At 35.3% G+C, this 15,907-nt stretch overlaps 1 protein-coding gene across 3 annotated transcripts in view; it reads right to left on the reverse strand.

The window, feature by feature from the left end:
• Nucleotides 1-4,267: 4,267 nt before the first annotated feature.
• LOC121655152 (muscular LMNA-interacting protein) overlaps nt 4,268-15,907 on the reverse strand; it is a 29,305-nt gene continuing 17,665 nt past the window's right edge. For all 3 annotated transcript variants that reach the window (XM_042009601.1, XM_042009599.1, XM_042009600.1), the window contains exons 9-12: nt 14,440-14,487; nt 13,412-13,474; nt 13,165-13,287; nt 4,268-6,227 (exon numbers count right to left, since the gene is read on the reverse strand). In XM_042009601.1, the coding sequence (XP_041865535.1) occupies nt 6,006-6,227; nt 13,165-13,287; nt 13,412-13,474; nt 14,440-14,487 (456 nt within the window). In that variant the 3' untranslated portion in view covers nt 4,268-6,005. The remainder of the gene's footprint in view (nt 6,228-13,164; nt 13,288-13,411; nt 13,475-14,439; nt 14,488-15,907) is intronic.

A 15,907-nucleotide genomic window follows, 5' to 3' on the forward strand; every position in this document is an offset into this window, starting at 1 on the left:
TAAACCCTGTCTACCAACAGCCAACTACTCTGTTAAAGAAGGGTCCTGCCTAAAACAATACTAAATATGTGAGGGCATGAAACCACTAGTTTCCTTCTTGTCAGCTGAACGATAAACAAACGCAACAAGAGAGAAAAGCCGATCAGCTGATCACTGACAGTCGTCATGATTCACGGAACAACATGAGAGCAGAGGGAGGAAGCAGCTGCTGCACAAACACTGAAACTACCAGAGAGCTGCTAGAGCGGACATGTTTGTGCAAAACACAGGATAAGTTTTAAAAAAATGAAAAACACTTGAAAAGTGCGGGTGTGGAACCCTCTCACTGGGAAAAAGGGTGGGTTGTTAAAACACCCCCGTTCTCCACAGTGGCAACGCCCATGGGTTGCTCCTTTAATGTTATTTTTATTCTTAAATCCTTAAAGCTCTTCATTTCCATCTTACCTCTTTATGTCCTGCCGTCATAACAGAGAATGACGGAGGTATGGGGCTCGTTAATTGCGTTAAAAATATTAACGCAATGAATTACATAAACTATCGCCATTAACACATTATTTTTGACATCTTTGAAGTTTGTAGAATCTTAATCCATGAAACTTTTTTGTCATCAAAAAGTGGCTTTTATACCATGTGTGTGAGAACCTTGTCTTTAATTTTAATCACACTTACTATCGTGATTGTAAATATGTAAAATGCACAGACACGTTTTTTAAAATTGACCTTAACAGATTATCATCACTGTACATTCGGTATTGAAATTCATGCCCCACTCAGGTGGCCCCTTAAAAATTAATTCCATTTCTTTCTGATTAATTGGACATCAGTAGCCTTAGATACTACACCTGCATTGGTGTAACATTTATAAATACATGGTTGAAAGAAAAATCATATTCATACCATGAGTAGACCAGAGGAGAAAAGTTCTGTCTATGCCTCAATTCTTCTTGGAGTAAAAGGAGAGACTTAAAGGAATTGGTGCTAACAAGAAAGTCGGAGCATCCCAGAGGCAGCAAGATTCACCCTGCAGGCACCTCCAAACTGCAGACTAAGTTGCCAGCCCATCTGGCAGACAGTCTGACCCACAGCTGAACCGCACAGCACTTCTCTAACTAATATAGGCAACCTTCAGAACAGTGGCAGGAATACCCAATATTCCCCATAGGATGCTACATATAGACTAAAAGGAAACAGACTTGATATTTTCCTCTCTCTGCCTATAGGGAGGAGGCTGCAATCCATCAGGACCAAAACTTCACACCATGAGAACAACTTCCCATCTGCTGTTGGCCTCATCACTGAAGTCCGCCTCTACATAAACACACACACACATCTACACACTCACACACACACACTGTCTTCCCCAATGCTCAAGTTGTGCTAGCATAAAACTAAATAGTAGCACATTATATGCACATCTGTTATTTTTCTCTCCTGCCTTCATCACCTCTCTCAACCATTGCGGCACATACTTTATATTGATATTTATATTATATCTATGCTTGTGTAACCAAAGGTTTTAGCTTGACCCCAGTATTGGCTTTTGGTCCAAGCTTCTCTCAATAACTGATTCTGCATTGTGTATTTTTAATAAATGAGGAGGATGAAGGCTGGTTGAACTGATGGTCATTTATTCTGTACAAACAGGGAAATGCTGGTCATCTACATGTGACTTTCTCAGTCGGCTCACATGCAGCACACTCGAGCACATCCATCTCACCACTGGCAACGTTCTGCCACTCCCAGTGGTATTTATCAACCATCATAAGAGAAGGCACCCAGGAGTCAACATATCACATGGCTGGTATTCTTAATTATCCCCAGTGACAAGTGGAATAATACCTTTTTAACTCTGTTGCAGTTGTTCTTCTCCTAGTTTCTCATAGTTATTGCCTTTCTTGTAAATATAGCACTTCATTCTTTTTGCTACCTTTTCTCATATCTGGTTTTCCTCTGTTTTTAGAACCTCCATCCCAACAAATTCCCTTTATGTGCAAACGTACCGACATTAAAGTCTTATTCTGATGTAGACTCTTATTGGTTCTTGGATTGATCTCGCTCTTATGTGCCCCTCATGTGACACTGTTTTTGAAAAATCCTTATGAAAAAAAATATCTTTGTGAGAAAACGTCATACAAGTAGTGTTATTCTTTTCTGTCATTGCATTTTAGGGATATGGAAGTGTATAATTACAATATCGCTACACTTAAATATTTATTTATGTTTTTGTTGTGTATTTAGAAGAATAGCGAGGATGATAAAAGGTGTAAAATTAACAGTAAAAAAAAATGCCTAAAATATCGAGTTTATTCACATGAAACCAGTTTCTGAAAATGTGTCTGATTGACATTTTTTTTAATATGTTTTCTGTAACTGTGAACCTTAAATTAATCAGATCTGTGAAAATTTTCAGTAGTAAAATTAAAACAATCTTAATTGTTTACTTGATGGATTCAAGCTTAGATGAAGCCAGATGAAAGTGAATGTGTTTGCTTAAAATTCAGAATTTCTTGCCAATGTAATTTTGCATAAGTCACTTGCACATGTTTGTAACTGTCTCCGCAGGACAGAAAGCTAAGCAGTCGAAGGAAATATGGAGTGGGCCTGTCTTTACTAAGGAAATTAGAGCAAAGAAAGCACACAAACAGAAAATGCGTGTTTTGTTTTTTTGTTCTTTGTTTTTGGTTTTTGGTTTTTTGTTTTTTTCATGCATGAGTGACACATGCATAAATTACGAAAAGGGTCCATTGCAAGCAATATTTGTCAAATATGTCTAATCAGTTCTACTTGTGAAAGAAGCTGGTTAACAATGCTGGACTTACTCCTGTGTGGGAGCTAAATAGAAGTCAGCGGGTTTAAACATGCTCAGGTTGTTAAAAACCACCTTGACTTGAACAGAAACTCTCACATCTTTAGCTCCAGTTATTATTTATGCTTTTGTTGATGTTGGTGACTATTTCTGAATATGTCATCAAGACGTATTAATTTACTTGCATCTCTCTCAGAATTGAAAAAGCTTCAAGAGAAGTCTCTTCATTTACTTTCTGCCAGGCTGTTTCACGTAAACAGGCCTTCAGTGAGGATTAGGGCAGGTTGGTCCAGCTGGACCTGAAATAATTATAACATGCTCAGGAGGCTTTTCATCTCCTTCGGCCTGACTCTCAATTCCACACTCCTGCTTACTAAAGCCCTGACAGATGAGACCAGAAATCAAACCCAACAGCAGTGCAAACTCTTTTATAATGTCAATTAAATTGTAAATCCCATTTCTAATTTTAATATGAAATGCAGTGGTTATACAGTGGTGTGAGAACATGCCAGATTATCCTCAGACTTTATTTTTCACTCTCATTAACTCAAAGTTGTTGTGCCAGTCTTTTCAGACAACAGAATCCATTGATGCTGCTAGAAACAGATATAATTGGGTTCTTAAGTACATCTTGTGTCAAAAACACAAAAATAAAATAATGTGTCATTTTAACGATGTGAATAATTTCTTTTTTAATGCAGTATGATACACAACACACTGCTTCTGAATTCAGTTTTCCAAGTATGAGTGAAGAGACGAGTCTATAAATATTGAGATAGTTACATAGAATAAACTATTTATGCTACATGAATCGCACATTTAATTATGATAGTTTTTTCAGGGAAAATTGAGCTCAAATTAAGACCATAAGGAGATATCTTTGTAGAGAAAAAGAGGTTGGTCCTTTCATGTTAGAAGGGTTGCTTTGGAATAAATGCAATAAATTATGAATGAAAATTAAAGATTAGCCAGGATCCTGCATATAACATATAAAAAGTGTTACCCGTGCCACAGAATTAGGATTTAGTCTCAGTCAGTTTCTGCCTGGCAACCACCTGAGTCACACAACAGCACAAGAAGAACAGTTAAAAGGTAAAATATGAATAGCTTTAAACTGGCTACCCATGAGTCCCAGTTTAAATCTGATCCAGACTCCCCAAGAACACATGAAGTGGGTACATGGGTTTACAAGGTGTAGCGTTTCTTTAATCTCTGTTTTTGCAGGAACTGTCTCTCTCCCACACCTGCAGCAGGGGGTCAACACAGCTGACTGCTGTTCACGTTGTAGTGTTTAACCCTAACACTTCTTTTTAGCAATCCTCCAACAGCCATTGAATCACATGGTTAAATGTTTCTGGTAACTGTCTCTGTACTATATTGTACCACTGTATTTCTGTCTCTAGTAATTATATAAACTGAAAATTTGAGAAAATTGGGCCCAGAATTTTTATTTAATTGTTGGTTTTAAACAAGACGACACAGCAGTAAAATAATATATATATATTATATATATAATATATACTCAAACCAAGTTATAATATGAAGTTGTTCTGTAATGAGCAAGGAAATGCATAAATACCCCAAGGATGGCGAAAATCAAATCTGAAGGCAAGAAAACTTAAATACAAACTTTTTAATTTTATTCTTTTTTTTCAACCATTTAGTGTAAATAATAATAAAAAAAATCTATTCTATGTTTTATATATTTTATACTTTGATGCCTTTCTGTTTCAGAGTGAGTGAAAGACAACACTAAATGGATAATATTTGTTTCCATGGAGACCACTAATCTCAATTTGCTGTCCCAGAAGTCTGAATTTGGACAATGACAGTTTCTTTAAGGGAACTGGATACGTGGTGCTTTAATTAAAGAAAGAAAGACAAAGAGTTTATGTCCTTCATCACAATTTCTTTGCTTGCATACTGTTTTATCTTGGTGGTGCAGAAATGGACAGTTTGTTAATCAAACTGAGTCAACATGGACTTAAATTAAGAGACTGTTTGAGTTATTGCACAAATTTTAAATGGCTGGCAAGTGTTTGTACATCAAAATTGAAACACAAAAGGACAATTCTGCGATCATATGAATTTAAAAACCTGTCATTAAATACTGCCCCCATGGTCTTAGCTTTTTGTGATTTGTGATGTTGAAATTTAGTATTTCTCATCAAGAGTGGCAATACTGACAGAAATCAATGAGGATAATAATAATAATAATAATAATAACATTATTCAAAAATTCCTTTCTACTTTCTTTTTTGTGGTTTCTACATCTATCATGCTCTGGATTTGGTGGTTCTCCCCTGTGGATGCTGGTACTTTCTAAATTAAGGTTTGGAGTGACCTTTGCAGCGATGTCAGTTCTTTATTGGTTAATGACTGTTCACTGCTGTCAGTCTCTTTGTCTGACATATACATCAATATGATATAGCAAGGTACAGGACATGGCAGCTACAGTTGTCCTTTGTTTTTCTTGTCCACATATTCAATCTTTTGATGAAATAATGAAACAACAGACCAAATGCATGTGCCGCTGGTATTTGAATAAAATAGCTCTGCACAGCAATACATCCCCTCTTGAAACATGACATTGCAAGACATACAATAATATCACTCTTGTACTAATATTACCTGTAAAATTGTTTTATGATTTTGTAAAATTGATCATCTAATCCCTCATTGTAGGGTTGTAATATATTGATTTAACTGTCACACAAGGTGCCATCTAAAACATTGAAAATCTTTACACATTGATAAGATTTCAGTCAGAAGCCAGCACTAAAAGATCAGAGACCAACAGACACAGTTTGCATTTGTCTAATTAATGAAGCTGGTAAACGCTCCTGTCCACCTTGTACAAAGTTATGAACCCAATCATTTCAGAAATTCAAAAAATATTAAAAATGGTAAATATGTCTCTATTTATTAATGTAAATTGCAAACAAGCTGTAAGTAAAATGAGAAGATTGACAGACCATAACAGCTGCACTGAACCCCGAAAATAATGATCCTCCCCACCTTCCTCCAAGGCTAAGGTTCTCGGGTGTCTCAACTACAACTTGTCAATTACAACAAACAATCAAACAGAATCACTTATTTCTTACTTCTGGTAAGGTGCCATCATCTTGTCATTCATCAATGTCTGTAATAGGGTTTTAACAGATGATCATTCAGTGAAAAGAATGAAAAATTTAACATTTTAAATGTGAGTCTCAAAGGCTTCCATATGCTTCTCAGTAGTGCTGAAAGATGTTGGAGCTTCTTTGCTGAGATGATTGATGTCCTCACCGGGCTCTTTAATGTGCAGCTCACACACAGAGAATGGACTTCCTCTTTCAGGCATCCTCTCCTCATTAAGCGTTTTCTCACTTGAGCCTGCATACAAATCTCTCTGTCCCTCTTCAAGACTCGTATTTTCCCTCTGAAATAGAAAAATAACATTATGGACTGCAGGTTAATTACTTTTATATAAAGACAGACCAGGGAAAGTGAACAATTTGTATGTTTAAGGACAGTGGAATTCCCAGGAGATTAGTTAGTTCACATTTCTGGCTCAGACTAATTTCAGCATACCATGAAAGTGCTTATTTGTGGACTCTGGACTGAGCTGAACATTCATTGTGTGTTTTCAGATGAATGACAGATCTGGATCAGATTTTGACAGCAGCCCAGATGTTCGATATTTGCTCCGTCTATACACGAACATTTTAACTGACACACGAGTGAGGTATTTTAGCCCTTTATGTTCACGACACAGTTTAAACATTTGAAATTGTTTATCTGGCTAAGATTACTCTATTACATGATTTTACATTCATGGATTATTAGCAGCTCTAAACTATAACATTTGAGATGCTAAACCAGGCAGAAACTGTTATGAGCAGAACTTTTATATTTAAAAGTATTTGATTTTACGATTTCCTGCTGGTAGAGCTCTATGAAATACTATTTATTCCCATCCTGAAACATACATTTCAACCTTATTGGTAAATTCTTGTAACATTTTTTCAGAAGTTATATAAAACTTCCACATTTAGCCCAGTTCAACGTGTAGACGCTAACATCAAAGCTTTCTCAGAGCTTTGACGTTTCCAAATTAAGATGTGACATCTTTTGCATCTGATTTTGTGTAGAAACATTACCAGAAGCTGCAGAAATGAGCAAGTTCTTAGTTTTTGTTTTAGAGCAACTTTGCCTATGAAGCATTAACTCTGATGTACAAAACATGAGTGAGATGTTTTAAGCTTCAGGGGATTCAGAGGCTGGTATTTTTGTCAGGGGTTTGCAGAGGGTAAGAGCACAGAAAGTGAGCGTCATCTGAGAGAAAACAACAACAATAATGTTCTTAATCATGGACTTTTATATTGATGTAGCAGGCTCCTTTATCCAAAGTGGTTTTAATTTTTTTATTTAAATTTTTATTGAGTTCAAGAGTTTTTATTTAAAAAAAGAAAAAGGTTGGCTGGTGTACCCCCTTTTACAGACAAGTACAGACGTTTTCAAACATCTTTTTGGACCACCAGTTCTTGTTTTCATTATTTTGGGTGTTTTCCAGCATTTTGAGTTGTTTGGAGGTAGCACCAAAAGCTATCCCCCAAAGTGGTTTTAAAATAAATAAATATGTTGAAATGTGGGTTTCAGTGCCCAAAGGCATTTTTACATCTACATAGATCAAGCATTTACCAGTGAAATGCTAAATGTATGTATGATTCCAAACCATTTATATTTTCTATGAGACTAATTTAAAATCACTACCTGATGTAAGCATATTATGAATTTTAAATGTAAAAGTTCTTAGTGTTCGCTGTAGCAGAGATATACAAGCCTTTTAACAGAAAAGTTTAAAAATATAATATAGACTACACTATAGATAGACTTTAAAGTTCTGATGCTGGTCTATAAAGCTCTGAATGGTTTAGGACCAAAAATACACCAGTGACCTCTTGACCCAGTATGACCCTACCAGAACCCTCAGGTCATCTGGATCCAGTTTCTTATCAGTTCCCAGAGTCAGAACCAGACATGGAGAAGCTGCATTCAGCTTCTATGCTCCACATGTCTGGAACAAACTCCCAGAAAGCCTCAGATCAGCTGAAACACTCAGTGTTTTTAAATCCAGGTTAAAAACATTTTACTCATTTTTATTTAGAAGTCCAAATCTACATCCGGTTCTTTTAAGCTGGAATCATGTTTTAATATTGTCTTTCCCACACTGGAACTTTATTTCTTGCATTTTATCCATTTTATTTTAGCATCTTCCCTCTGTTTTTATTTCATTAATTGCATCTCTTTTCATCTTTGTTTTTTAATGCACTTGTATTGCTTTCTGCACCGTGCTGTAATTTTTATGTAAAGCACTTTGAATTGTCTTGTAAATTTGCCTTGACTTGCCTATAATATAAATATTAAAAGTCTGTTTTTCACAGTTAGAATTTTCTTTTTTGTTTGTTTTGTTTTGTTGTTTTGTTTGTTTTTGTTTTCATTGTCTTCAATGAAAAGTTATATCACATAAAGAAAACTAAATTACAACTACAAATCTAATTCCAGCAGCCCACTGAAAGTTTATAGAATATACATTGGTGAGGAAGAATATAAAGTGAGAGTCAAGATTGGATATAAAAGCAAAGACTTAATCTTTGCAAACGAGATGAGTCATGGCCCACCACTGTTTAAAACATCTATAGAGAATCGATAATCACTTAAAAATTTCTTTAGTCTTCCAAATCTACATTGCATACTATGAAAAGAGCCACATGCTACTATCAAGGTGATGTGCTTTCCCAGGAGGACAACAGCAGAACTTATTCTGCATGGCTTACAATCCGTTCCTTTATAGACAGAGTGTGTGCTTGACTGGGCTGTCTGCAGTCCAGATCCATCTTCCTATAGAAAATACATGGAGCATCGTAAAGAGGAGAATCAAACATTAATGACAACTGAACAACTGAAATAATGATTTCTAGAAATGAAGCAACCTCCTCAGATTCCAAACAATTATTGGGAAAGATGATGCAACACAAATGTAGACATGCATCCCAATGTGATTATTTTATTCTTTTGTTTTTTCTAATTCTAGATTTGTTTACATATTATAATAAAATGATGAGAAATCATTTGCTCTGTATTTGTCACTTAAAAAGACATTAAACTTTTGTTGCATTTTTTTAAAAGAAATTTTATAGAAATAATGTTTGTAATTGTACACCAGTTTAATTTCATTATCAGTACACTAACAAATGTCTGTTTATTTGCTGTTTGTCACTTTTCCTCTTGGCACTTTGATGATCACACATGATGTTTTCCTCTGGCTTTAACAGATCTTTTGCCAAATAACTCACACAGAATTTTTTATTATTCATGAAACAACACTGAATATTTGCGACAACCCTCACATCTAGTCTGACATTTGAAATTATGTGGCAATCACCAGTGTTTTAGCAAAGAAAGTAGACACAAAAGGCTTGGGCATTGTTCAGGAAATTGAAAAGCAAACGAAGCAGAAACATATTTTTAAGTTTGTTTGTTGATAGCTATACTGTTTCATTTTGCTTTTAAGATATGCCCCAATTAAATCAAAGTAGAGGAAGCTAAACTTTCAAGATACATACAACTGAGATATAAAATATTCATACATTGATGCTGATTAAATACTGGCACAATTTACATGAAGAAGGATACCAAACAAGGACTGAGAGGATGTGACAAGGGTGGTTATCATTTTATGCTTATTCCTTTAAAGCTTAGATTTATAATATGCACAAATTTTTCATATTTCTGAAAGCCATTTATGTTCATGTAATGTTAAGGTGTGGGACAATTTACACATCCATTCCAGTAATTAGCTTTGTTCAAAGCCAAGTCAGTGTCACTGTCATTTCTGTATTGTAATGGATTTCTTCTCAGAGACACTACATCATTTCACAGTTGAATAGTTATTCTCATAAAGTGATCATTAATCATAGTTTGAATATACACAAATCTCACACCTCTTCCTAAACTGTTGTAAGACACTCTGTGTCCAAAATACCAACTTATTTTCCATATATTGTGTTATATTTAGGTTCAGGTTATTGCAATATTTGGTGCTCAGTCATATTACTACTTCCAGCTGCTTGGAATGTGATAAGGGGTAGCAAGATAGCAACCACAGGTTTATTTGTCCCTCTTCTTCCAGAAGCATCGTTTGCAGCTGTATTAAACCCAGTCTAACTCTGATCCATCCATGCAAAGTGTAGTAAGTCACAATTACATTTTTACTGACAGGTTTTTAGATTTTTGTCTGCTGCAGATGTTTCCTTGATGTTTTACAGAGTTGAATTAAGTTGCACAAAATTAAACAGGATACGTTCAGTTGACGCTAGTAGTCTTTCTCAGTAACAAACTTATGTAAAGTTCCAGTGCAGGTTAGTTTCTGAGCGTTTTTCTACAGTTCTTTTACTGGAATGTAGAAGCTTGTAGAGCTATTTAGAAATTAAATCTTCAACTTTCTGTTGATTCTATCGGGTCACGGATGATATCAGCTGGATCCAATTTATGTCCAGTAGACAGTGGTGCTTTACTTTCAGCTAAGATGAACAATATTATTTAGAAAGAAAAGAATGTTCTTTCTTGTTATTCGCAATCAGATTTACATTGTATGCAGGTATGAAATTGTGTGGGGTTAATTGTACATCTCACATATTGCACTAATTTACATTACACCACATTTAAAATAAACTGTGTTAAGTGTTGAGCTTTTGAACGGATGGTAAGCAGTTAAGGCTGTTTTATGTGTATCAAAGATGAAAAACTAACCTCAGGTTGTACCCAAATGCAGACATGATAGTGTTATAAATTAACATTTGAAATAGTTCCTGTAATTATCACATATCAAATCCCACAATAAAAAAAATAGATTTATATTTCATTTTCCATTATAACTCTATATAGCACTTGGGTTTTTGTAAGAACAAATAGCATCGACAGTATGACCTTATAAACATAGACTCAGTGATGATGGTTAGTCTACCCTCTACCGTGTGACAAAACCATCAAGTTTCAGACTGCAAAGCTTGAAAACTGACACATTTTACATACAGAGCAGGGAAATAAGCTGCATGTATTAGAATCGTGCTACTGTTTCTGTCTCTGGAGGTAAATGCCTTTCTTTCTCATGGAAAACAGCGATTAACGTCAAAGTTGTCATGAAAAGTGACATTGTAAATTCCTTCTCTCTGCAGAGCGTTGCTGAAAGCATGCAATTTCTGTGACGGGTAAATGTTTCAATCTAATCAGTTTCCTAAGTCAAAGTCTTAGACATTTTTGTTGCTGACTAATTCAGTCATTGTTCTGATTCAAGGATCTCTGGTGTCCTTGGGAAGAGCACCTCACCTGCTCCCAGTCCAACCAGTCACCATACCTCTTCCCATTCTGCTAACATCCTGCTTCTAACCACTGAACGTACACAGGACTTTGCCTCAGCTTGCATCTTGTGTTTTGTTTTCCTGTTTTGTTTTTTTTATTTCTCATCTTGGATTAGCTTCCTGAAAAAGTCTTTGTTACTCATGTCTCATCTGTTCTGAATCATTTGGATGACTAAAAAACTTGTCTGGAAACAATCACTTTCTTTAGAAATCTGATGAGTCATAACAATAATTTGCATAAACAAGGTTCAGACTTTGTTTTTTAGTCTTATTTTAATTAATAATAAATAACGGTGCTTGACCTTATAGATTAGTGTTTATAAGACATATTTCAACCGGCTGCAGAAAACTTACATCGATTCATTTACATTAATTCTTAATCTCCAAAGCAGAATCCCAGAAGTATTAAAATGTACATATTTTACCATTTGATAGAAATCTGAATTTCTAAACCATTTTATTATTATCCTATTTCATGAATATACTCTTGAGGCTCACATAGTGCATGCTTTTTTAGACGTATCCTTCTTGTGAATAACACTTGACATTTTTATCAGGTCTCTTAAGGCGCTGTTTTCATCTGACATCAACATGTGTCTCTAATGAGCTGATCACAAGTAGACAGCTTTAAGTACATCGGTTTCAACATGGTATCAGAATGACAACTTATGATCCCACCTCACTTCTCTGTTTTATATGCAAATAAGCACATACCCATCATCATAGACAACCAGCTGCAGGATTATATTTAGCAGAAATTTCCTTAAGCTATTTTATGTAAACAAAGATGATATGATGGAGGCATTAACAAAGCAAAATATATGAATTGGACTGGGTGAGGCTGTTTGGTTTGTGTGTGTGCATCTTTGCTGCTTTTAAGATAGTAAAGCAAAGTAAAGTAAAAAAACAAACAAAACAAAAAAAAGTAAAGTAAATGTTTATTTATAGGGATGCACGATATATCTGCATTAATATCGGTATCGGCCGATGTTAGTCATTTTTTAACATATTGGTAACGGTCTGATGAGCAAAACTGGGCTGATATTAATAGCTGATATTTATTTCCGTCTAACTGCTGTTTGTATACATGTGTGTCAGGAGGAGGAGGGGGTTTGGCCATGCAGCCATGTTTGGACATGTGACAGCGATGCAGCACTACATTGTGGGATGTTACTGAAGCTAGAACAAATGTCAGCTGTGTGGTCATTTTTCATGGTGTCAAAAGAAGATACTCGAAAAGCAGTATGCAGTATTTGCAAAGTCGAAGTGATGTGAGGAGGATGCCATGTCAAATCGTTCAACATCACAAATGTGATATGTCATCTGAAAAACTACCATACAGAAGCTCACAAACAATGGTGGACGCCCCTCGTGTTTGCATCGTTTTTACTTTGTACAGAATTTGGTTGTCTTAAACCTTTTGAAACAAAATATACATATCAACTTCGGTAAATATCGGTTATCGGCCATAACAACAATATTAATATCGGCCAAAATTTTCATATTGGTCCATCCCTATTTATTTATATAGCAACTTTCAAGATGAAAATCACAAAGTGCTTCACAATAAAACACAAAACAACACAGGAAACAAAAACCAAACGACGCAAGTTGAAAAAGATGCATTTTAGGCTGTTTTTTATGAGAGATCACTGAGTCCTATGATCTCAGGCCAGGGGTTCCAGAGGGAGGGAGCTACTGCTGCAAGGCTTTGTCTTTTAAACTCTGCAGGTTTCGTTCTGACCCAGTCTCTATGCAGAAATATGAAGCAAAGCCAGAAACAATACGCTGTTCTGCTGTCTAACTTTACTGCCTTAAACGCACCAACACATTTTCACTTCTGATGTTCTCTGATGAGACAATTAAATACCAGGACTGATAAGAGAAGAACAGATGTGAAAATCTTGGTATCAGCTAAAATATAACAATTTATGAAAAAATGTCTCCAGTCCTTACCTTTTTTTTTTCTATTAAAGTCTGCTTGAGTAACTGTTGGAAGGAATTTGGATTAAATTTGTCTTCAACCTTTCCTGTGAGGCTCGGAATGGCCGTATTTGGGCGAATGATCCCAGGTTTCGTCTGATAACAGATGAACAGAAATACAGATAAAAAAGATGAAAAAAGATAACATAAATACAAAGTTTGACAGCTATAAGGGGTTCAGTCAAGTAGGAGAAGCTTTATGAGATAAAATAATGTGTACCTTTTTGGGATCCATCAGTTTTTTCTCCTTACCGGTGGATGGGTGCAAGCTGCACAAAGATGCCTGGTAATACGTAAGTATTATTAGATGCCTCTTATAGTAACTTGTAGTAGTTAAAATAAATTAATTGTAAAAGGTAAATTGAATATGTCACATTATGTTTACAGCAATTTATGTATAAGTTCAGGGACACAGAAAGGTTATTTATACAGTATATCCACAATTTACAGGTAAAAAAAAAAGTCATTTGTATGGGCATACAGGGGAATAAAAATTTATTTCAGTGACATCCTTGAAACCTGTGTGAATGTACAAGCTAACATTAATTTCATAACACAAGCATTTGAAATCACATTTATTTCATGTCTGCATATTTTAGAGCCTGTTTAGACCAAAGATGAGGTGAAACATAGAGGTGGAGCAACAGTCTGAAAAGTCAGTATAGAGATGCAAATTAGAGCGAACAAGTTCAAATGTTCTCTCCAAAGTGTACATTTATCAACCATCAAAAGACTTCAGTAGATAGATCTGTACTATAAACAACCACAATTAATCAACGTTTGTGACATTGTGAAAAGCTGACCACAAAACACCCTCTCAATAGGCTAAATTAGACTACTAAATATTTCTATGTGTTCATGTGCCACATGACTCATTTAGTTCTTTTCTTAGAATTATAGTCTGCACTGATGAAAAGCACTGATTTTCTCATCACTCACACAAAAACCTCTGATGGCAGGCATGATTTCCAGCCTGCTGAGCTCTTTCTTAAATATAGCTGAAGTGCTGTAAATTTGTATTGGCTATATTCCTCCTCAAAAGAAAAAAGTCTGTCATCATGTAAGTAATGCTCCACCTCAGATTACATGTTGACTTCCTATGCAAGTCTGGGAAAACTGGGACTAAAAAGCATTCATGTGATAAACATTGACGACTACAGGTTGTCACTATGTTTCAAAGAGGGAGGAGGGGATGAAATTCTGACAATTAAACATGCTTTAAATTTAACAGACAAGACTCAAACTCACATATTTGGTTTCACGCCCCAAGGACTTTGGGAATGATGAGTTTCTTTGCTACAAGTGAGGAAAAAAAAGTGAGAAACAGCATATCTTGTGGGAATGTGGAAAGTTTTAAATGGTAAGACTCACTAATTCAAAAAGTGATGGTGACTGAAAACAGAAAGAAAATAAGTCCTTGGTGGAAATACTTTGTGGGCTCTCTTTTATAATGTTTCTCAGCAAAATAAAGTGGTTTTACTTTTCTCTTGCTTATGGCATTTCTTTAATCTTCAACACATTTCCTCATCCTTGTTTAAATTTTTTACATATTATTCATCTAAGTCATGAACCCGGACAACATTCATATATACTGGACACCGTCTCTTGGATGACACTTTAAAATACTTGTTTTCTCTGCAAACCACAAGCGCCTCTCTCCTTTGATGAATAATTAATCTATTTCTCAGCTTGTGTGCTGATGAATATACACTCAGAATTCACTTTTATACCACTTTCATTTTATGTTTGAGTAAACTGAAGAACATATGACTTCATTTGTAGCCTGAGGGTTAGAGTAGCTCTTCTTTTAGGTTTTTTATATATATATATATATATATATATATATATAATATATGTATATATTTTGGGGGGGGGTTCAGTTTTAGTTGGTGGGAGGTGTTCAAAGCACTACAAAGATAAAGCATTTGGAGTCAAATTTGCTTCTATCTCTTTTGGGAATTAGATACAATCTAAGTGCAAAAAAAAAAAAATAGATAGATAAGATTTTTACCTATTTGTAATGTATTGCAACAGCTGTATAAGAAGTAAGTTTCAGGTCCCAGGTCAAGATCATCACAGTGGGCCTTGCCCATCACAATGCATGATAATACAAAACTTACTGCTCAGTCTGCTGCCTGACTTCTTTTCGCCTTTTCTCCTACAACCTGCCACTCAACATGTCACACTTTGATAAAAGCACATCAGCCAGCAGAGCCAGTACCAAGTGACACATACTTACATGTTATTTTAGAATGCAACAGTAAAATGCTATGCACATTAGATATTTTATAGAAAACAGACCAGCAGCTATGCATGCCAAATGCTGTGTGGGAGCAACATAGCAGATAAAAAAAATGCTCAGTAACAGAGCATGACATGAGAACAAAGTCAGGGAAAGCACATCTGTCTCCTCTAAGGACAAATCAAAGGTTCAACTACTTTACAGGTGCACTCCCTCAGGCTATCCCTAGTGTAAAGTCTGTTAAATTCTTTGGAAAGGCAGACCTTTATTCTTATTTTTCTTCATCTTCTGTTGCTCTTTTCTGAAACCTCTGTGTTGTTTTTGTTTTTGTAAACCAGTGTTTATAAGTTTCTATCTTACTGCATGGTGTGCAAATGTCTCTATACATACAGCAGTTATCTCTATAATTATCATGACCCAGCATGCCATGCGACATAATTTGCAGACATAAAATAATCTAATAATCTTTATTAT

The sequence above is a fragment of the Melanotaenia boesemani genome, chromosome 16 (genome assembly GCF_017639745.1).
Source record: "Melanotaenia boesemani isolate fMelBoe1 chromosome 16, fMelBoe1.pri, whole genome shotgun sequence".
In the NCBI taxonomy this organism is placed as follows: Eukaryota; Metazoa; Chordata; class Actinopteri; order Atheriniformes; family Melanotaeniidae; genus Melanotaenia; species Melanotaenia boesemani.